General features: G+C 40.4%; 1 protein-coding gene across 1 annotated transcript; it reads left to right on the top strand.

Moving 5' to 3' along the window:
* The first annotated feature begins 10393 nt into the window (after positions 1-10393).
* LOC124093222 (olfactory receptor 9Q1-like) lies at positions 10394-16668 on the top strand. Its single transcript, XM_058579682.1, has 2 exons — positions 10394-10664; positions 14418-16668. Exon 2 carries the CDS (start codon positions 14431-14433, stop codon positions 15364-15366), a length of 936 nt encoding a protein of 311 aa, XP_058435665.1. The 5' UTR covers positions 10394-10664; positions 14418-14430; the 3' UTR covers positions 15367-16668.
* The last annotated feature ends 6965 nt before the right edge of the window (positions 16669-23633 follow it).

Below are 23633 nucleotides of genomic sequence, written 5' to 3'. Positions count from 1 at the left end.
CGTTAAGCCTCATCCCTAGCTCCTTCAATAGATTCTTAAAATTTTGTTTACATATAGCGGAATATTTCTTATTGTTTGTTCCTAAATAGTAATCATAGTATTTGTTACTGTTATGATTTAAATTTCTATTCTACTATGTTGTTTAATCTAGTGTTATCCAAAAAATATAATATAAACCATAAATATGGCATACAAACATAATTTAAAATTCTTTTAATGTTAACAGATGAAATTAATTTTTATAACATTTTATTTAATACTATATCTAAAAAACTAGCATCTAAACGTGACATAAAAATTTTAAGGTATTCTACATTCTTTCTCATATTAAATCTTCAAAATCCAGCATTGATATTAGAACTGAATTCTTTTTTAATATTTATTTTTAAATTGTGGTTGGACACAATACCTTTATTTTGTTTATTTATTTTTATGTGGTGCTAAGGATTGAACCCAGGGCCTCTCATGTGCTAGGCAAACCGTCTACTGCTGAGCCACAACCCCAGCCCCTTAGAACTGAATTCTAACTAGCAACATATCAAGTGCTTAATAGCCACCTGTGGTTAGTTCTGCCATAACAAACAACATGGCTGTAGGCATTTGTAGCTATTAATTTTTAATGTTTTTCTTGTACATAGATACCCCATTGATAGATTAGATTGTGATAACTCTTCAGCCAATTCTTTGATTTTTCTACATTGACAATATATGACTTATAAATTATGATATTTTTCCAATTCATCAAAATATGTAACATTTTGCTTTATTTTTCTAATCTGTTGTGTTGCTTAGGACCTCAGAATAATGTTGGGTCAGGACTGTGAGGGGAAGCTGCTTTGCTCTGCATGTGAATGTAGTCAAAATGTCTTCTGTAGCCTGCCATTCAGGGTGGCACTTGCCATTAATGTCTGGAATCCACTGTCCCTCATCAGCACAGACAAGATAGCTCCACTATTTTTTTAATTAAATTATTTATTTATTCTAATTTGTTGTACATGATGGCAGAATGCAATTAGTTTTATATTACACATATAGAGCCCAACTTTTCAAGTCACTGTATGCAAAGTATTTTCACACCAATTGTGTCTTCAAACAAGTGCTTAGGGTAATGATGTCTAACTCATTCCACCATCATTCCTACCCGCTTGCCTCCTCCATTTCCCTCCCTCTCCTTTGCCCTATCTAAAGTTCCTCCATTCCTCCCATGCTCCCTGCCATGGCCATTATGAATCAGCATCCTCATATTGAAGAAAACATTTGGTCTTTGGCTTTTTGGGATTGAATATAGCTCTGCTATTAATTGCTCAAATTTGTTATTGTTGTTGTTTATATTTTCATGTAAAGAATAAGTGTTCAACTTTATCAAGTGCTTTTTCTTAAGGATGTATCACAAAGGACACGTGTCTTTTTCTTTTAATATGTAAAAACCTTCTCATGAATAGATGCTCTACTGTTGAGCCATCCCTACATTCTTGTAAGAAGTCACAAGCTTATATATTGACAATAGTGAGATCAGTTTGCTAATTTTTATCCAAAGTCTTTGCAACTGGAGATAAAAGTGAGATTTTTGTATGATTTTATTTTGGTGTGCATATATGCTATCTCTGTCCGGTTTTGATATTAATGCTGTGCTAGCCATTATGTGCTCAGAAGTTTTAAAATATCATAGGGATGATCTATCCTTATAAGTTCCAAAGGTCGTTGGCATAAAACCCATAATATTTTGATGCCTTTGATGGGGGTAGGTCTTTTACTACTCTTCAACTCTGATGATATACATACTTTCCTATTTCTTTTGTGCTGGTTTAATAATTTTAACATTTTCTTGAGAAGTGAAGCATGATTTTTAGGCCTTCAATAGTTGTGTAGGGTATCTCTCACAGTTTTTATTACAAAATATCTTAAGCACACAAAACACAAACAGTTATATGATGAGTGCTCATCCAGGTGTAACCATTTTCCTTCTTCTGCAGAGATCATAACTACATTGAACTTGGTGCTAACATTCCCACACATGCTTTTGCTTATTCAGCACACATTTATGTCTCCATATCAACCTACGATTTATTTATATTTATTTTAAAATTTCACATCTGTTGGTGCCGTGGTGTTCATAATGTCCAACTCTCCAGCAATGTTATTTATAACCATCATAAGCCTGATGCTTATGAGATTTATCCATACTGATACACATGACTTCAGGTCATATTTAATTTTTTTGTTAGTACGATATATTTGTGATGTTCTTTCTTATAATAGACTATTAACTCCACAAACTGTGTCTTCTCATTGATCAGTCTTAGTGGCACTCCTTTATTTTGTTTTGTGTCTTTTTTCCCTCATTTGGACTGGCAATATATTTGTCTATTTTGTTGATTATTTCAAAGAACCAACTCATGGTTTATCAGGTCTATTTGAAATTTATTGCATATGTCATTACTTTCTACTGAAAAATTTTAAACTTTCTTGTAGCTTCTTTTTGATGTGTGTGTGTGTGCATGTGCTATTTGTGTATTTCCTTGTAATATATATTCCATTTTATTTGTTTGTTTATTTACTCATTCATTTATTATTTATTATTGTTTTGGTACCAGGGATTGAACCTAAGGGTATGTAAACACAGAGCCACATCCCCAGCCCTTTTTTATTTTGAGACAGGGTCCCTCTAGGTTGCTTACAGCCTTGCTAAATTGCTGAGACTTGCTTCTAACCTGCGATCCTCCTGCCTCAGTCTGCAGAGCCACTGGGATTACAGGCAAGCGCCACTGAGACTCCTTGTTCCGTTTGTTTTTTGATGTCCATATTGTCTAATAAAATATATTAAAAGGCCTACTTTGCCCCTCTGCTCTTGCTGCTCTGATTCACATATTTTAAGATGTACTTAATCAAGGTCAGTTATTTCTAAATAGTTTGTGATTTTGGGATGAGCTTCATTTTATCTCAAGAGTAACTGTTCAGGTTACTTCATTATGTCAAAATGGCTAATCATTTTTTCAGTTAGTCCTTTGTTAATTTCTCTATGCCTTATGTTGTGGTCAGAGAATATGCGTCTTGTATGATTAACTCACAGTTGAGTGATAAGTCGGCCAGGTATGGAATAGTAGATTGAAAGCCATTCTCTCTGACCTATGTAGACATTTTTCTTTCTTTCGGCTTCTATTATTCAGTATAGAAGATGAAAAATTTGATGGCAGTCTCCTTGTTTCCTTATAAATCACCCGTTTTTGTTTTTTGTTTTTCCCTACAGAAATGTACAATGTACTCATTCTGTCCTTGCATATAGAAGTATGTCTTGTTTCAATATTGGCATCAGGGTCTTGACAAGTTTTTTGAATCTGAAGGCCTAAGACTCAAGAAAGTTTCTTTTTGTTATTTCTTTAATTTTATCTTCCTTTACCTTTTTTTTTAAATTTTTTGTGCCTCTTAACTTTTTTCACAATTCTCATTCTCTCTGGTCCCATTTTTGCTCTATATTCTGTTAAGTGTAGCAGGTGTATAAGTTATAGTCTCAATATAGGTGTGTGAAAAAAGCAACTTTAAAAGTTTGTTTTAATTAAACTCACTCATTTTCAACTGGGGGATGTGGGGGGTGAAGCAAATCTTTTCCAATGCAGGGCCACTCTCTCACTTTCAGTTTTAAGCGAAGCCCATGCAGGATTAAACCTTAGTTTGAAATTCTCCTTTTTGTTCTCTTCTTCTCCCTGGGAGCGCTTTAAAATTTCAAGGGCTTTGCCAATCACTCTGGCATTTAGATAGGACATTTGGCACAGCCAGTTCCCTGTGCTCCCCCGTCCTCTGTCTAGATGCAGCTAGCTAGCTTTTTGTTCTTGGGCTGCTGCTGCCCATAGTCAGGCCACAGCTTCCCTTTTCAGATCCATGCTCTCCACGTTCTCTCTGCATGGCCCAGAGGCTCCTTTGGCTACCAGCACTCAGCAGTTTATTGCATGGAGGTGTTTAGGGTTCTGTGAGGTTGTTTTGGCCCCTCTGCCCTGACACCTTTACCAACCATTGCTGGTGCATGGTTCTGCTGGCATGTGGGGTGCAGGGATTCTCTGCCAAGGTTTTCCATTACCCTAGGAAGCAAGACACAACATCCCATCTTCCAGATGCCTCTGAAAACAGGATGAAGACTTAGGTGGCTTTCTGATGATTTCCTCTGGGAATCATCCTGGGTTGAGGGATGTCGGACACTGGCTACTTCTTAAGAATCCAGAAAACACCTGTAATCTAATCAAGGTACCCCCCCCCCCCCTTACCTACAGATAACGTGTCACTTTAACAAAGAGAATGACTCTATATACTTTGGATAATGATGTCCATCACATTCCACCATCCTTGCTAACCCCTTGCCCCCTCCCTTCCCCAAAGTACATATGTGAAGACACAAATTGGTGTGAACATACATTATATACAACCAGCGTTATGAAAAATTGTGCTATATATGTGTAATAAGAATTGTAATGCATTCTGCTCTCATTTATTTTTTAAAAATCAATTTAAAAATTAAATAACAACCACAACAAAAAAGAATATGACTCTGTATAGTGTGACTTTTATGCTCAGTAGTATAATCTCTCCCTTGTTTTCCAGGATTGCTCTTTATATCAGAAGATCCTTTTTGGGGAATTCCAATGAATTTTTTTTTTTTTTTTGATTTTCAATATAGTCTCTCTTTCAATGAAAAACTTTAGCCTTAAGGCAATTTTTATCTTTAATGCATTAAAACTGACTTAGAAATTCTCTTGGCTCCTTAAGTCCATGATGTATCAGGTCTATTTCTAAAGGGAAAGTATAGGACAGGTAATTGCTGTTTCTTGAAGCAGGGTGGCTAAACAAGGGCCAAAAGAAACACAGGGCACCATGTGGTGGTGATCACAGGGATGACTGAAAGCCATTGCTTTAACATTTTTGAATGTATTATTTGCTTAAAATTAGGGCCTCATCTTTGGAAATACTAGTCAGGTTTTTAGATGGGACTGTGATTATTTTGTGGCACTGTTACCCCCCTATCTATTATGATTCCCAAGATGTCGGGCAGAGGGTGATGGATGCATGATTTAGAGTTTGACAGTTGTTGGCCTTCCAATACATCACGCCTTGTCTCTCCTTTTGTTCTCAACAGTCGATTTCATGTTCTGTGACCTCCATTGCTGCTGGCACTGACCCGGAGGTTAGTGTCCTCAAGCAGCTGCTAATTCTTCTCTTTCTAGATGATTCTGCCCAGAGCAGCTGTGATCCTTTTCAACAACCAGGGCGTCTGCACATCTACAAATCACGTCTGTAGGCAGAGTCCCTTTGCCTCTTGTGTAACTGCAGCTGGGCTGGTCATTGGGACTCTGACTTTAATCTGTGTATATAATGATTTAGGCAAGTCCCTCCCTGATGGGGGGAAAGGCTGTGGCCATGTTCTCCACAGTAGTGAGCCCCAGGTTGAACTTTCCAGTTTTATGAACGGAGGAACCAGGAAGTAAAGGAGGCCCCGAGGAAAGCTTTTAATAAAGCCACGTTATTCTAATTATCTCCAGAGCTGTACAAAGTGTCCATCAGCACCTCCTCTGTTGTACCAACCATCTGGGCTCTCATAATCATTTGCAAGTGTTCACTGCATACTAGGCATGGAACCAGGCCCCCCGAGGTAGGGAATCTTTCAATAAGGAGTTTCCCAAGAAGCTTTGCACCAGGGAAGACAGAGAAAGACGGAGGCATAATGACAAAAAATTTCATATTTTAATGGAAAGAAAGATTGACATATATTTGAAATCAAATTATGTAAAGGCAATGACAGGGAAGGCTGACATCAATAGTCAATTAACATTGGACTAGAGAAGAGCAAAATGGGATAGAAGAACCATGGGAGACATTGAGTGATGGAGTTATAAGAGCTCTCATCTAAAGAAAAGTTTTTTTTTTTTTTAAATAATCTTTGAGGATATTTTCTTACATAATTAGAAATGCCATATTTAGTTTGAACAATTTATAATTTTATTCTTAAGAGGGGAGTTTTATGTGAAATGCTTGGCATGGTGCCTGGCATATAATGGGCACTCAGAGAGACTATTTCTGTGGTTATCACATCTGTTATTAGAGTCCAGATAGGTTTTACTGCTGTCTTAAAGTAACTAGTTGGTGTGAGCTCTATAGTGTTTATTGAATGTACGCAGATTCTGACCTGGAAGTAGGAAGAAAGGTTGAATTTGGGAAATTGTCTGGGAAACACCCTCTGATGCAGAGAAGACCAGGGCATCTAACTCAACAGTGGCTTTACTTTCTGTCTTTATTTGATTTTCTCCATGATGTTTTGAGATTGTTACTATTATCCCCCAACTTATAAATGAGGAAGTTGAAGTACAGAGATTTTGTGTATTTCCTAAGATTGCACAGATGGAAAATGATAGAGACAGGATTTAAACCCAAGCCATCTGAGACCAGAACCCTTACTCTTACCCCTTCTTTCTGGTAAACTCTAAGTGGCTACAGCATGCTAATTGAAAGAGACACGGGAGCTGGGTGGGGTGGCGCACGCCTATAATCCTAGTGACTCAGGAGGCTGAGGCAGGAGGATCCAAAGTTCCAGGCCAGCCTGGGCAACTTCATGAGACACCCTGTCTCAAACTAACACTAAAAATAAAAATGGATGGGGATGTAGCTCAGTGGTACAGTGCCCCTGGATTCAATCTCCAGTACCGCAAAAAAAGAGACAGTGAAACACAGAAACTGTTTGCATGTTTCTGGTTATGAAAAAAAAAATATGGTCATGGTGTTTTTTTCTCTGCCACTTGCCACTCTCCTCTTCCCAGGGGAGATGATTCATGCACTGACAGGCATGTTTTCTTCTCCAGGATAAGGAGACATAGCAACACTTTACCAGGATTTCAGAATTGCTATAGACCAATGACTGCAGGTGTCTGTCACTCTTTTCTAATGGAAGTGCTCATCGCTGACTCATCAATGCATTTTTGAAGTTTGTGGGATGACATCAAACTTGTCTTTTAAGTTTATATTTCTTTCTTTTTCTTTTTCTTTCTTTCTTTCTTTTTTTGGTATCAGGGATTGAACTCAGGGGCACTCGACCACTGAGCCACATCCCCAGCCCTATTTTGTATTTTATTTGGAGACAGGGTCTCAATATGTTGCTTAGTGCCTTGCTTTTGCTGAAGCTAGTTTTGAATTCGATATCCTCCTATCTCAGTCTGGTGAGCCGCAGGTATTATAGGCATGCACCACTGTGCCCATCTTAGATTATAATTCTTTAGACTCAGGGGGAGTTATCTCTGGACATGGTGAAGATTGCAAGATGCCAGAGTTTCATCTCGATGATATAGTTTGTTGAAAATTGTGGTGGGGGTTATTGGGTGATGACGAATGTATGTTGCATGTGGCTCACGGGGGTTGGTAGGACATGAACATTTATGAACAACAGTGATGGCTGGACTAGTGTTCAGAAAATATTCATTTCACTCCTTTCCAATTGGGAATAGAATAAATTCCCCTCCTTCCCATCCTTGAGGATGCTGAGCTTGACCACACAACTTGCTTTGACGGATGGGACATCAGTAGAGTCGATGAAGGAAATGTGTTTTGATAATGGGGCTTTGTCTGCTTGTATTTCTATTATTGTTAGAAAAAGAACATTCCTTGAAAGGCTTGCTTATCCAAAGACGACATGCAAGCAGATCAGGAACATACTGCAGCCTGACAGCTTGACAAGGTGGCCAAATGCAGCTTAAGAAAGCTGAATTTTGCTGACCGTGAAATCACGAATGTGAGGGGAAAAAGACACTCATTATTGTGCACCACTGAATTTGTGGGTGTTTATTACACCACTGTAGACAACAAAGCACTCTGTGGTTAAATACTTTTGAGAATTGCTTCATAATATACTCTTTATTTTTGAGATTTATAAAGCATATGAAATACTAAAGTCTCTGGAAAGATAGTTTTTTAACTTCATTTAATTTTTTTCCAGACTTCTTTGAACATTGAATCCTTTATTGGTATGTTAAAAAAAATCTTAGCTGACATTTGACCTAATTTTTCTCTGTTAGAGAATTTTTTTTTTTGGTTGAAGAAAACACTCTTGAAAGATAGAGGCACATGGTGATTTATAGCATCTTGATAATGAAATTTAAGAACTTTCAATGCATGATCTAAATGGAAGAAATTTAGATATTAAAGATTTACATTATCATGCATAACAATATGAAAAGAATTTTAAATCTCTTTCTAGTGGACTGGATAGAAAGGGGTTTGGAAGAATATAGATATAAATAAAAGATTACCTTAGTAGAGAAAGAGATGGGGTTGGATGGTAGTAGGCAGGCTGAAGGTGAAGGTGAGGAGCAGCTGGTAATGAGTTCCTTCAGATGGAAATGGCGGGAAACTTGCAGAACAACATTCATTATTCAGTTCTAAATTCCCCTCCCATCTGTGCAGTACTGTAAACCTCCTAAATTTTCTACAGTATCTTTACTAAAAGTCTGCTGCCCATACTCTGTATCAATTTTAGAAAATGAAGAAAAAAAGAAAACAGATGAGTTGGGTGCGGTGGTACACACCTATAATCCCAGACTCAGGAGTTTGAGATAAGAGAATCATGACCTCGGGCTGGGGATGTGGCTCAAGCGGTAGCGCGCTCGCCTGGCATGCGCTCGCCTGGCATGCGTGCGGCCTGGGTTCGATCCTCAGCACCACATACAAACAAAGATGTTGTGTCCGCAGAGAACTAAAGAATAAATATTAAAAATAAAAAATTTTCTTCTCTCTCTCTTTAAAAAAAAAAGAATCATGAGCTCAAGGACAGCCTGGGCAACTTAATGAGTTGTCTCAAAAAAAAAAAAAATAAAAAAAATAAAAAATGGTTGGGATGTGGCTGAGTGGTGAAGCACCCCGGGTTGTATCTCCAGTACTGCAAAATAAAACAACAAAACCCCAAACCAAACAAAAAGTAAACAGGTCATGTTTCACACTTGGAGTGCTGTGGTGCAGAGAAGAGTGAACACAATTATGGGAAATGTGCACAAATATAAATAATGTATTAGTGGAAGCAGGATGAGGAGGAGCCATGCAAATGTAATAGTGAACCCTTGCATGCCCTCATAATTTTGAGGAGGGTTCTAGACTTTATACTGCACAAAGGGTAGGAAAGGTAGCAGAGATGTTAGCCTGAACACTAGTTTGTGCAGATATCTGTGTGCTCTTGTGCATTTCCTGGCATCTCTTGCAGTTATGTTGAGCGCATGTGACTTGCTTCTGGTCACTGGGATGTTGGGGTGAAGAAGATCGCTTCCAGGCTGTCCTTGGTTCTCCTCTACACAGTCTTCTCTTTGCTGTGTCCTGCGCTAGCTATACCCAAGTCCACCAGCTCCAAAGGGCATAGCTATGAGACTCAGCACCACCTAAACCACACTGTGTTTTTCATGAATTAGAAATAAGTTTATTTTGCAAGTCACATTGTGTTACTGTTATTTGTTAACACAGGATAGCTTGGAAGACTTTTTCATTTAGAGAGCTCTGACATGCATATGCATGAGAGTGTCATGATCATTAAAAAAAAAAAAATCCCCTTGGGCAGAAGGGGCTGTGCCCAGGGCAGAGTCCTCTAGCAAACAGGGTATGCAGGACAGACAAAATGTACTGTATGACCTGAACACCTTTCTAATCCTCTGTTTACTCCTCAGTACAATGAGGAGTCTCATTCTCTCTCTATCCCATAGGGCTCTTGTGAAGATAGATGAAGGGAATGATTTGAAATGGTTAAAGGCACTCTTCAAGTATTGATCTTATTATGTTGACTTTCTTGCATTTTCTTTTTTTTTACACAGAGAACAGAGAGAAAAGAAATGAAAATCCCTAGATGATGGAAAGGCTTTTTCTCCAAGGGAAAGTCTGTCCCTTGGAAGCTCTCTGGTCTTGCCCTCCCGTTTCAACATATCTCCCAGCACCGGTGCAACTGTCGAACCATGATGGGATTGAGGCCAAGGGAAAAATCAGTAATGCTGTGCGGCCTTTATTTACAATTTTTATATTTGTTTATCTTAGACTATATTGCATTGATTTTGATTTTTTAAAGTATTATGCTAAAATATTATTTATCTTCTATACTGAGGTTTTTGTTGCCACCTTATTTTTTGCACTTGAACCAACACCTATATACTTTATCCTGAGTCCTGGACTTGACTTGCCTCATATAGGTTGAGTAGTGCTAATATGAAAATTTGAAATTCAAGTTTTTGAGTACCTACCTGAGGACACAAGTGGAAAATTCCACACTGAGTTCATGTGACAGGTCACAGTCAAAACATAGGTGTATTAAAAATACGGTATAAAATTAACTTTAGGCTGTGTGCATAAGATATACCTGAAATATAAATGAATTTCAGATTTAGATATGTGTCCTATCTTCTATATATGTCACTATGTACATGCAAATATTTGAAAATATGAAAATGTCTGATTTCTGATATGTCCCCAGCATTTTGGAATCTGTACCATTCTGAGCTGTCATCAAAGTGCCAATTATTGCATTAGGAGTCGTCCCTGGGATCATCTAACTGTGGATGTTTGGTCATGCTGATTCCTCTTCCTACAGAGCTTGTCAACATTCCTCCATCCTAGCAGACTGTCAAAGCCCATCTCTGGGTAGCCTTCCCTGATCTCCTCCACCTGTAAGTAACTGCACCCTACACTGACTCCCCATGGCGCATTATTCACATTTTGCTTAACAGTTTAACTTAGTACTTGTCATCTTGAACGATAGATGATTATCTCACCTATTTGTTTGCCTATTTCCAACAGGCAGATGTTGTGTGTGTTTTGTATGTGTGTTTCATTTTTTTAAAATTCTGTTTGTTCTTTTAGTTACACATGACAGTGTATTTTGACATGTATACAAACATGAAGTATGTCTTATTCTAATCATTCTTCATTTAGAATTCTTAGCACAGTGGTGAATTGATGGACCAGGCGGCCCCATTTTCTCTCGGTTTCATAATTGTCAAAGAGGAGATTTATTCTGTTCTTTCTCATCTTGTTTTCTTTTATGAATTGAGAACTGTTGAAATTCAATTTAGCAAAATGCTTATGAATTGGAGGATTAAAAAAAAAAAAAACAACTCATGGTGTCAAAGAGGTGGAGAACTGGCAAAGGCCATATCAATAAGAAGAACTTGCCCAATCCCCCTCTGGATAACATCCCAGGCTTTTGTTTTCCTTCTGGTTTCATTTGTGTTTAAAGGAAAAAAAAAGAAAGGCAGGGGGGAGCTTAATGAAACCTCTGACTCCCAGAAAGGGCAAAGGAATGACACAATGAATGCATCCTGTTGAGGTCTCTCTGCAGGGTGCTCTGTTGACCCTCCTAATTCTGTGGATCAAAGCCTCCCTTCTGTCAGAAAATAGCCACACTGGTGAGGGTGACAATTGGCATCCTTTGTGACCTTGCTCTGATTGGAGAAATTAAAGCCAGAGACATTTAGTTCCTCCTGGGACTATGCAGAATTGGGATTGTTAATTTCAGACTCCACTCTGGGTATTTGTTAGGGCTTTGGGAGTTGGGACTGGGAGGGAAGGCTTCTTTCCTCCGAAGTGAGATCTACCAGGTGCTTTGTGAGGAGTCCATGTGAGCAATAATTGTCTTTCCTTAGAGATCACTTTACTGACTGGGGACCTCAGCAAATATTAGTGTGTCTTCCTAAAGGGATATATGTTAGAGCAGGGTGTCTACTTCTGCCTGGAATAGAACAAAAGCAAGGGTGAAGAATGTATCCTAACCAGACCTAGCAGGTCATGGAAACAGAGAGGAAGAGAAGAGAGTCCTTGACAGAACAGTGTTGCCTAGAAGGCTCTTGAGAACCATACAGTCCAGAAACCGTCGGGCAGCTAAGGCATTATTGTCCCCACGTTGATTCATACATTGCAGGCATGTGTGTGAGGGGGTGTGGGAGGAGAGAAGGCCACTGAGGATCCAAGAGACTGGCTCCGATCATAACTGAGCAGACATGGAAGTGCAAACGGATCCACCCCGACCTCCTGCTGTTCCGTGCACACAGGTCCCTCCACACCCGTGGGACCCTTCTCCAGAGAGCGAAAGAGAAATGACCTTTTAGAGACTAAGGAAAAATAGTGGACAAAGGAGAGGACCAGCTAGGTAAAGCCAAAGTGGAATTCATTCAGGTGAGAGAACTGACCTGGTTCTTCTGGTTCTTTGTTCAATTCAGGTCACCAGATCCAATTTCCTTTATTTACCACGTTCCCCACTAGGTCAGTCCAACACTGCTCTAGCTGCCAAAGTCTTATGCTTTAAAGATGATCAATGCCTCCTCTATCCTGTTACACTGTAAGTCTGCCAAAGGACGTTCTATCCCTTAGTCCAAAAGCCTCCACCAGCCTTCAGATACTCATAGGCTGCAGTGCAGGCATCTGTGCTTGTTGATTTAATGGTGGGCACTTCCTGAGTAGGGGCTGTTGGAAGAGCCCTGGGAAGCATGTGAAATCTTGTGGCATGGTAAACAGCACTTCTGGGTGCAGCTTTGGCCCTAATGAGGGTTGCTTCATTTACTAGTTGTGCTGTCTTCTCCATCTTACCTAAACTCTTTTTGCCTCAGTTTCCTCATCTGTAGAATAAGGATAAGAGAATCTCCTTTTTCATAAAGTGATTATGGGGATTAAGTGAATTAGTATGCAAATCACATAGAGTAGTGTGTATATTGTTTTCTGTTATTAAGAACAATAGGAAAAAAAGAAAATTAGAGTTTTCTTTCTTTCTTGTTTTAAATATTGTTTTTGACAAATGCTGAATGTTTTCTCTGATATAAGGATGCTGAGTGGGGTAGGGAGTGGGAGATGGGAGGAACAGGCGAACTCTAGATAGGGCAGAGGGGTGGGAGGGAAAGGGAGGGGGCAGGGGGTTAGCAAGGATGGCGGAATGTGATGGACATTATTATCCAAAGTACATGTATAAAGACACAAATTGGTGTCAACATACTTTATATACAACCAGAGATATGAAAATTGTGCTGTATATGTGTAATAAGAATTGTAATGCATTCCGCTGTCATTTTTTTTTTAAATCAATAAAAAAAGAAAAATAAATAAATGTTGTTTTGAGACAGTGTCTTACTCTGTTGCCAAGGAGGCTGGCCTTGAACTCATGCACTGAAGAAATTCTCCCTTCTCAGCCTCCCCAGTAGCTGGGATTACAGGCAAGACCATATAGTTTAAAAAAATCAATTTTTGGTAAAAACCAAGAGGGTTAAATATGATAGCAGATATTAAGTTAGCATATTGTTAGTTTGAAGATAGACATGTAAACTCAAGAATGGCTTATGACCTTCATGATTGTTCATCAATTTTAGTTAGTTTTATTCTTAGGCATTTTCTGTTGGCCAACAGAAAAATAAAGTCAATAAAATAAAAAATAAAACTTGAACATGTGCATGGTGCCTTTCCATTTGCAAGGGGCTTCATATCTCATTTGATGGCTTTTCTGTGCAAACATCTCAAGCCCTTGCCATGTGCTGACCTCCAAGGGCCTTGCACTGACTGGAGGAGGTGACCCCAGAGACTTTAAGAGTACTCCTGAGCTGAGGTTTGAAGGCAGCCCAAGAGTTGGCAAGAACCCATGGGTGAGAAGGATAAGGTATACCAGGCAAGTATTCTGCCAAAAGCACAGAGATGTGAGAGAACATGGTGGATCAGAGAAATCCTGCTAACTCAGTGTGGCTGGAGAGACTGTGGGAGGATGTGACATGGGTGTGAGGTCTCAGAAGTAAGAAGAGGCATGAGGAAGTAAATGAAGGAGATTCCAGGGGAGAATTCCCAAACGAGGGAGTCTGAGCGACACCCTATCCACGATGGGATACCATGGCAGGGTAATGTGATATTTAACAGGGGAATGTGATATGATCAAAGTCTTAAAAATACTGAGATTTTTAACTGATGTTTCAAGAATTCACAAGAAGTGAATCTGATGGCAGGGAGAACAGTCAGTTCCATGGCTGCTGTTAATGCAGACAAAAGATGAAGAGGATGGGAAATAAAGGAGGACCTGTGGTCATGGAGGAAAAGGGTGGCCTCAGGGTAGATGAGAGATGATCAGTCAGCTCCCGTTGGAGCCATACGCAAATTTTGGCTCAGAGTGATTATCTGACTCTCGGAGCTCACACAGCTCTTTGGCAATGAAAGTGGGAGAATATGCACCCCTATTCTGAAATCTATACCTGTATCTTTTGTTCTTGACATGCTTACATGACTCTAGGCCACGGAACTTGCTTGAAGGCGGGAGTTCAGACAGGTCATTTCTGAAACCCCTCGTAGCACCTGCCAGGATCTGTCCACTGTGCATGTTTAGTAAATGTAAAGTAGACATGCAGGGAAATCCTATTTGCAGCTTCCTAACTTGCTTTTCATGCTCTTCCCCTCAGGCACCACTGGCTCATGGCAGAGACCAATCTCACCTTAGTGACCGAATTCCTCCTGATCGCATTCACTGAATATCCTGAACGGGCATTCCCTCTTTTCCTCTTGTTTTTGTGCATCTATCTCATCACTCTGTCGGGGAACTTGGGGATGATCATTCTCATCCGCATGGACCGCCGACTCCACACCCCGATGTACTTCCTTCTGCGTCACCTCTCTTTCATGGACATCTGTTACTCGTCTGTCACCGTTCCCCAGACAATGGCCGTGCTGTTGGAGCATGGGGCAGCCTTATCCCACACACGCTGTGCTGCTCAGTTCTTCCTCTTCACCTTCTTTGGTTCCATTGACTGCTACCTCCTGGCCATCATGGCCCACGACCGCTATGTGGCTGTGTGCCAACCCCTGCTCTATGTCACCATCATGACGCAGAAGGCCCAGCTGGGTTTTGTGTCCGGGGCTTACGTGGCTGGTCTCTTCAGCGCCTTGGTGCGGACCGTCTCAGCCTTCTCTCTCTCCTTCTGCGGGAATGGTGAGATCGACTTCATTTTCTGTGACCTCCCTCCTCTGTTGAAGCTGACCTGTGGGGACAGCTACACCCAGGAAGTGGTCATTATCCTGTTCGCCATTTTTGTCCTCCCTGCTTGCATGGTGGTCATCTTGGTGTCCTACCTGTTCATCATCGTGGCCATCGTGAGGATCCCTTCAGCTGGAGGCCGGGCCAAGACCTTCTCTACCTGTGCCTCCCACCTCACTGCAGTGTCCCTCTTCTTTGGCACTCTCATCTTTATGTACCTGAGGGATAACTCTGGCCAGTCCTCGGAAAAAGATAGGGTGGTGTCTGTGTTCTACACGACCGTGATTCCCATGTTGAACCCTCTCATCTACAGCCTGAGGAACAAGGAAGTGAAGGAGGCACTCAGGAATATTCTCAGCAGAATCCAGCTGTCCTAACCTTGGAGAAGTCTTAGGGTCACCCACTCTGTAGGGCCAGCATTCTGGGCCATACCTGTTATAACAGGTAGAATGGTCGAGTGAGGCCCTCATGGTACAAAGCATAAAGAGAACCAGGACTTTCAGCACCAGGGAGAGGAAGGAAGAGAAGGAAAAGTTGGGCTGAGAAAAGAGTGGAACAAGAGCTATGACTCCCAGGACAAGCGGCAACAGAATCTGAAATTAAATCCTGGGTCATCCAGATACGGCACACCTCATTGCTCTGTGATTGTAGAACAAGATTATATTTACTTTGCAAAATTTTCTATGGAAGATTTCCACCGTATAGAAAAGTTAAAAGTAATCTATAGTAAGCTCCTAACACTCAGTACTTGGATTCTGTCATTGCTAATATTTGGCTATATTTACTGCATCCCGTATGGATAATCCATCCATTAATTCATCTATCCATCAATTCATCCATCAACCAGCCTTGTTGTTTGAATAATTTCAAGGTGAGTTGCAGATATTGGCATTGTCCTTCATCCTTATGCACCGCAGAGTCAATGCTACCAATTAGGATTCGATATTTAGATTTTATTCATTTTTAATGACTGAGTTGAGGTAGTTTGGTGGCCCAGTTACTAAAGCTGACCCTGCTGAATGAATCCTTCAGATCCTGGATGTGGTTCCCAGGGATGCTTCACACGAATCTCTAGATGACAGCCACCCGTGATAACATGCCTGTCAATTGCTCTCAGCACTGGAAACACACCCTATTATTTCTTCTATCCCACCTGTCCCAGCTCCCTAGTCATGTTGCAGACCTGAGAAGCCACTTGGTGAATTTTTACTATTCCCATTGCCCATAATGGTATCACATGCATGGGCTCTGTGCTGTCAGAGCTTCGGTCCCTGGAGGGGTGGTGGGGAGGCATCCCAGCCTGTCCTACTTTTCTGTATGCTGCACCACCTCAGGCTGCACCCAAAGCCTCCTAAAGGGTATTGGTTCTTGATCTTCACTTCTCCAACCACAGGTATCTTGTCTCAGTCAGTTTCCAGTTGCACTGGAAAGCAACAGTCCCATCTACTCATTTTCTTTGATTGTTCATTTCCAAAACTCAAACTCCTTCTCTCCCTGCTACCTGGAATACCAAATAAACAAGATCCTGGTTGAACAAACCATGTGCAGAATTCTGGGAGGTGGAGGATGACGGTATCTAAGAAACAGATGATTCAAAACTCAGCTCCACAGAATAGTAACAGGATTTCAAAGTGGAAGAAGCAGATTTTATGAAAGGTGGAAGATTCAGAGAACACAGCCCCAGGGATACTCAATTTGAGATCATGTAGTAAAATAAAACACATAGAAATCTTCAAAGACATTATGTTTCTTTTTAGAGGAAAGGATATTTTAAAACAAATATTATAATTTTTATAAGAAACATTTTAAATTTTTAATAGAGTTTTGTCTGAGAATTAATGCTTAGGCTGCAAATGCATAGCTCCATCAAAGGGCATGATTAACATATAATTCAAGTGTCCGTGTGTTACAGTGGTAGACAACCTTAAGCAAGAAGTTGGAGATCTTGAGTTAGTCATAGGAATTTCCCTTCTTGTTATGGTTTTTACATGAAATGTCCCCCAAGAAGCTTACGTGTGAGACAATGTAAGAAAACTTAGGGGTGAAATGGTTCGGTTAGGAGAGCCTTAACCACATCAGTGTGATAATCCTGATAGGGATTAACCTGGTGGTGACTGCAGGCAGGTAGGGTGTGGCTGGAGGAGGTGGGTCACTGGGGATGTGCCCTTTGGTGTTTATATTTTGTCTGTGGTGAGGAGAGCTCTTTCTCCTCCTTGGCGGCGATGTCCTGAGCTGCTTTCTTATACCACGCTCATCTGCCATTATGTTCTGCCTCACCTTGGGCCTAGAGCAAATGAAACTGGCAGTCTATGGACTGAGAACTCTGATGCTGTGAGCATCAAAACAAACATTTCCTCCTTTAATTGTTCTCATCAGGTCTTTTGGTCACAGCAGTGTAAAAGCTGACCCAAACACTCTTCATTTAAAAAGGCAATATTGAGTCTTGGAAAAAAGCAGTACACTGAAGAGTTATTTGCTCCCTTAGAATCTGCCAGAAGGCAGGGGGTACACGATGAATGGAAAGGGAGTACCAAGAGAATGAGTTGTCAGGTCCAAGGATGCACTTCACTGCCTCCTTCTGGTTAAATTTTAAGCAGGCACTTAAAGACTTCTATTCAAAATCAAAGGGTTAAGTGAGAAGGTTGTAGGAACTTGACTATGAAACTCCAAGTTGTAGGTAGGACTCCATTTACTTTTTTTTTTTTACTGCGAAAAGAGCTCAGCAAAAGTTGAAAAATGCATTCTATTCATGTATGAAATGGGACATGAGGCTTAGTTAGGAATAAATTAAGAGTAGTTGATAATAGGGAGGTCAGTGGGTTGTCGCTTGGGTATGGTGTTAGTATTTCTGTACATCTTTCTGCACATTGTGTTGAACTTATTTAAACAATCTGTGGTTGTTTTTATTCAGTTATTTTGATTCTAAAAGTTCTGCTTTAATAGAAGATGCATGATTGCTGATAACTCATTAAAAATCTGCTTTTGAATCACAAATAGAATCCTAACAGGATCCAGCAATACCAGTTCTGGGTATATATTTAATAGAATTGAAATCATCATCTCCAACATCTGTTCACCCCTGTCCCCATGTTCATTGCAGCCAAGAGGTAGAGGCAACCCAAATGTCCATTGATAGATGAATGGATAAAGAAAAGGTGATATATATGTACAAGGGATACTATTCAGCCCCATGAAAAAAAGGAAATCCTACCATTTGTGACAACATGGATGAACACAGAGGACAATATGCTCAGTGATTTAAGCAAGCCACAAAAAGACAAATACTGCAGAACTCCACTTACGTGAAGTATTGAACCTGGTCAAACCCATAGAAGAGAGTAGGATGGTGGTTCCTAGGGTCAGGAGGAAACAGGTAATTGTTTGATGGGTATAGTTACAGTAAGACAAATAGGCAAGACAAATAAGTTCTAGAGATCTGTTGTACAACATAGTACCTACAGCTAACGATATGATAGTGTACCCTTTATACTATATTAAGAAGAAAGAAGAAAGGTCTTATCTTAAATGTTCTTAGCACCAGAAATCCAACCAATCAACCAACAAAAACAAAACAAAATACAACACAACAATAACAATAACAACAAACAACCCAGAATACAACAAAAAAAGAAAATCCAAAAAAGAACATGAGAAAAAATTTGCACCTTGATTGTAGTATTATGAGTATATTTATATATCAAAACTCAGTAAAATGTTTACATCAAGTAAATGCAATGTTTTTGTGTACCTATTACTCAATAAAGTTTAAATTCTGCTTTTGGATATACATGCTTAGGGAAAACTAGGCTATTCAGATTAGGAAACACCATCTACTGGGAAGTTTTGAATGTGGCTATAATATCTAAAAGGAGACTAAAAAGATCTTCTGATGTGAAAGCATGGAAATCCAGCTCAACAAGGGGATGAGGGACATGGTGCCGCACCTGCACCCTGCCTGTCTCATGCCTGGCCCTCGCGTGGCTCCTCACATCACCTTCCTCAGGTGTCTGCCAACATATGGTGCCCTCCAAGGAGAGCTTTACTTTTAGGTTCAGGTCCTTTGGAAGCTGTCAAAGAAGGGGTTTGTTGGTGTCAGGTAGGGTCTTAGAAGACCCTCCCACCATTTTTTACCCACACATCAATGAGATGTTCTGAGGACCACAGTCCTTCCAGGGAAGTGCAAATCAGCAGATTTTATTTTATTTTGGTGGCAGAAGATGTGAGCAATGTCACATGATTCCGAGGTGCCAAGAAAGGGCATAGTTCCTTTTTAAATTCCTTTTTTTTGTTTCCAAATCCTTTGCTTGAAATTTGCCTGTTTGACCTTTACTGGAGAACACAGGATATGCTGGAAAGAGAGCTGAGTGATGACCGCTACCAACCAGCTGTGTGTCCTTCCACAAAGGAATCCCCTTGTTCTGTATTTCATTTTCTCCATCTGCAAAATGAGGCAGAAAGATGAATAAGGGAATTCTAAGGATCCTTCTGTGGCCTGAGATTTCATATATCTATTGGGGATTTTTATTTCACCAGCACTGGGGCTCAGACGTATGTGATAGGCAAACACTACCGCTGAGCTACATCCCCAGCCCTCTGTTTGGGCTTTAACTTTGATGACATTTAAGTTACTTGAGAAGGGACCCTTTTGCCAGCCATAAAAGGACTGTCTCAGAACTCTTTCCAGGGATGGGTTTGGATGGAGAGAGAACATTTGAGAACCAGGCAATTAAGTACAGGAATGGGGGCCAAGTCCAAGGAAGGAATGTCCAGAGACAAAAATTTCTACACGTTTTTTTCACTCTAGAAGGTCAAGCAGAAAACTTAAAGAAACCCCCAAGCATCAGTGGTCTTTCCAATGCCTTGTTGATGGCAGATAGGATGTGAACGTGAACTTTTAAAGCACCCACCAGTGGTAGACCTTTCAGTCCTGCCACCTGTCATCAGCTCTGTGGGATTCCTAAAGCACAGGGCAGTAGCAATTGCTCTGACCCTCCCTGCCATTTTGTGGTGAAGATCTATTCTTTTGTGTTCTCAGAGCAGCATCTTTCTAATATTGGAAATGCTCCTTCCTTAATTCTAACCAAATGGTTCACAGGAGTACTTACATCTCCCTATAAATACCATCCTTCTAGTCTTCACTGATTGGCCAACATTGGCCAATCCCTGCCTCCCATTTCTTGGCCTTCTGCCATCCGAAAGGATTTTTTTTTTTGTTTTAATTTTGTACTATAACAACTGGTTTTCATCTTCTTTGTTGTATGTAAAGTATGGGAACAACCAGAGGGATTTTCCCCCTCCCTAATTTGTGGAAGAAGTAGGTTTAGGAAGAAACTAAAGCCGATATTCAAGAGAAAATTACAGACAAAAGAGAAATTTTTGCTCAATTCAGGAGTTGCTGGTCTCAGTTGTACCCCAGGCTTAGCTGCATCCTGGCCCATCCTTTAAATGATGTTGAGAAATTTCTGGTGTACACTTGAAAAATTCAGGATATTCCGGTAAATTCTATGTGTTCAAGTTATACCAGGTTCTGGGCTTCTGTCATTTGCAACTAAGATCTCATTAAGAAACCCAAGGGCTATAGGTCCTTCTCCCTCATGGTCTCATTTTCCATGCCCATAAAGTAAAGGGTTGGACTGGATTCCTGAGTTCCTTCTGACTCCACCCTTCTGTGAGGTTCAGATGTGGAGACTCTGAGAAAACTTTGAGAAACCTTATAATGAAACAATTGAAGAAACTCATCTTGGGACTATTTGCCTCTGGGAGTGTTTTGGGGCTAGGGGGCAGACATGCATAGAATTGTATCAAGATGAATTAACATGATTATCTAGTCATTTTTATGTGGGGCATCTTCTTTGTTTGTGAGCAATAAGGGCCCACTGGGTAAAGTGCTGGATTATCAGTCATGGATGACAATCAACTTAATTGAGCCAACCACTAACAATCTTCCTGTTTGGTGGCCTGGAACAGTTTGCCTGTGAATCGGAAAGCCTGGGTCATTTGACCTCTAATATTCCTATTAGTTCTAATAGCTGTGAGAGACTATAAAAATCCTGCAGTTCTAGAATATATAAAGCTAAAGCAGGAATACCAATAATGAATTGAGAGAGAAGTTTTTGTGGCAGGATAAGTCCTTCCAAAGTTCTTCCAAGGCAAATTTATTGGTGCTAGGTGTCCCTCAGCCTTAAATTGGCATGAGATCCACCCAAGTATGGATGGGGCAAGATAGTGACCAGGGATAATAAAGTGAGAATTGAAGATATGTCCTTCTTATATCCTTCCTAGTATCCCCTCCAAGTCACAAGTCACAACTTCTGGGCTCCAGGGAACAGATATCCACTTGGAGCAGATCTTCTTTTTGGAAGAAGAGAGGGTTATTCTTTGCAACCAACTCAGATCAGGTCTTGGACCTGTCTGATGTACTATGTCTAGGAAGGTGAGACTACATGTGAATAGGTGGGCCTGAGTCCTTGCTATCAGCAGTGGCTGTGGTGATAGTCTGCAGAATAGAGCAGGGACCCAGGAAAGTACCCAAGAATTTCCTATCACTATCTACTCACCTGTAGCTTCATGCCATCTCTAAGCCAAGACCCTTTCTTTCCAAAAGTCTAGAAGGAAAATACAGACATGCAAGAATCCCTCAACCATTTCCAATTGTGGAATTTAGAGACCATTTTGTGAGTGTTTGCAGTATGGCATAGGAGTTAAGAGTGCTCATTCTGAGCTGGACTGCAGGATTCAAACCTTTGGCTCTTTCTGTGGGAATATTGGGTATCCACTTAAGCATTCATCTCCTATAAATGGGAGTAATAATAGTATGCAAGTCATGGGATCATTGTGTGGATTAAATGAGCTAGTGTATCAACCAATCAATCCATCCATCAGTCATCTATTTTAGAAGAGTGAAGAGGCGTGCTATATAGATAGTAAGCAGTTAAAATAGTCTTTTGCTATTATTATCTTGTTGGATTTTCCTTCAAAATTTTATTCAGAGTTGTAGGTTTTAGGAAAAAATAATCTAAACTTCTTTTACTTTACTTTTATGGGTCCTAATACAATGTGTTAAAATGTGACGAAAACTCATTTTGGAGGTTCATTTTCTAGAGCCGGCCACATGGTGGCTGAATCAGCTTAATAATCATTTTAGTTTGCTTTTATATTAAGCCATTTAAGTTCATTTCATTTAACAGACAAATGATAAGTGTATTTGTTTATGTGTATGATGTGATGTTTTGATCAAAATAAACATTGTGAAAAGATTCAATCAACCTAATTAAGTAAGTTGAATTCATTCAACTTGATTCAATGCTTCCTGAAAGCAGGGTTTCAGTGGCCTCTGCAGCCTGGGGAAGGGGTGGGTATGTCCAGGGTTGTTCATGAAGTAGAACTGAGGGACTCAGCCATGGGATCCACTTCCTGATGGAAGAGGACACCTTTCTTAAAGGGCAAGGTGGTGTCACTTCCATAGCTCCTGGGGGACCTGTCTGGAAGGGTGTTTTTCCCCCAGATTCCCTCCCAATTCCTTTCCCAGTAGGAGCAATTGCTCTTGGGGGAACCAGTCTCACAGAGACTTTAAGGAGCCAGATCCTGAGATGAATCATTAGGAGACGCTGTTTCTTAGAATAATTGCTGCTTTGCTGCTTGGCATTGGGACAGTTTCTGAGCTTCTTTATTTCTTTACTAAAGAGCATCCATCCTTAGGAACTCTGGTTTTGTGGGATGCTAATAAAAAAGAAGTTCTGTGACTAAATAATTTAGAGAAATCATGGTTTAGATAAAGTTGATGAGGTTTCTTAATTATAGGACTTTACCTATCTTCAAATGTGCTGTAATTCAATATGACTCTCCATATAGGAATATAGCACAATGCGGTTTCCAAGCTCCAGATGTCCCAAGACACCTGGTGGTATGCAGGAGCCTTCTGTTAGTAGTTCTAAACCTTGCTGCACATTGCAATCACCAGGGAATGATGTTGGGCTCCTATACTCAGATACTCTGATTTAATTATTCAGGGGTACAACTGGGGCCTTGGGATTTTATTATTATTTTTAATTAAAAAGAATTTTTCTTGATACCAGAGATTGAACCCACAGGCACCTAACTACTGAGCCAGACCCCCAGCCCTTTTTATTTTTTGAGACTTAATCTCACTAAGTTGCTGAGGGCCTCCCTAAATTGCTGAGGCTGGCTTTGAATTTCAATCCTCCTGCCTCAGACTCCTGAGCTGCTGGGATTACAGGAACTTGCCACTGCATCTGGCTGTGCCTTGGGATTTTAGAAACTCCCCAGGAGATTCTTATGTGCAGATAGCTTGAGAATTACTTCCCTGAAGTCGTCTTGTCTTGAGCAACTTCCGGATGGGCTTAGTTGACAGAGTGTTGGCCTGCTTTGAATTATTGTTTTGCCACCAAGAACCTTCCTGGTTATCTCTGTATCTAGGTTTTAAAAACTTTTCATAAGACCAAAAAACATCAAAACTCTCAGTTCTCCTACAAGGAAGGAAGACATCACTGGGACTTTGGAGCAATCAGGCTCTTCAAGAACACGTCTTTATTATTTTCATTTGGTTTATGGCACAGGGTTCCTTTGCAGCCTGGGGAAGGGATGGCAGAAGGTCAAGTGGGGCAAGAGCTCCCCAAAATGCTCC

Source organism: Marmota monax, unplaced genomic scaffold (genome assembly GCF_021218885.2).
Source record: "Marmota monax isolate L192 unplaced genomic scaffold, Marmota_monax_Labrador192_F-V1.1 WCK01_AAM20220418_F8-fsc00038, whole genome shotgun sequence".
Classification (NCBI taxonomy): domain Eukaryota; kingdom Metazoa; phylum Chordata; class Mammalia; order Rodentia; family Sciuridae; genus Marmota; species Marmota monax.
Note: the sequence above shows the minus strand (reverse complement) of the source record. Positions and strands in the feature narration are given on the sequence as shown.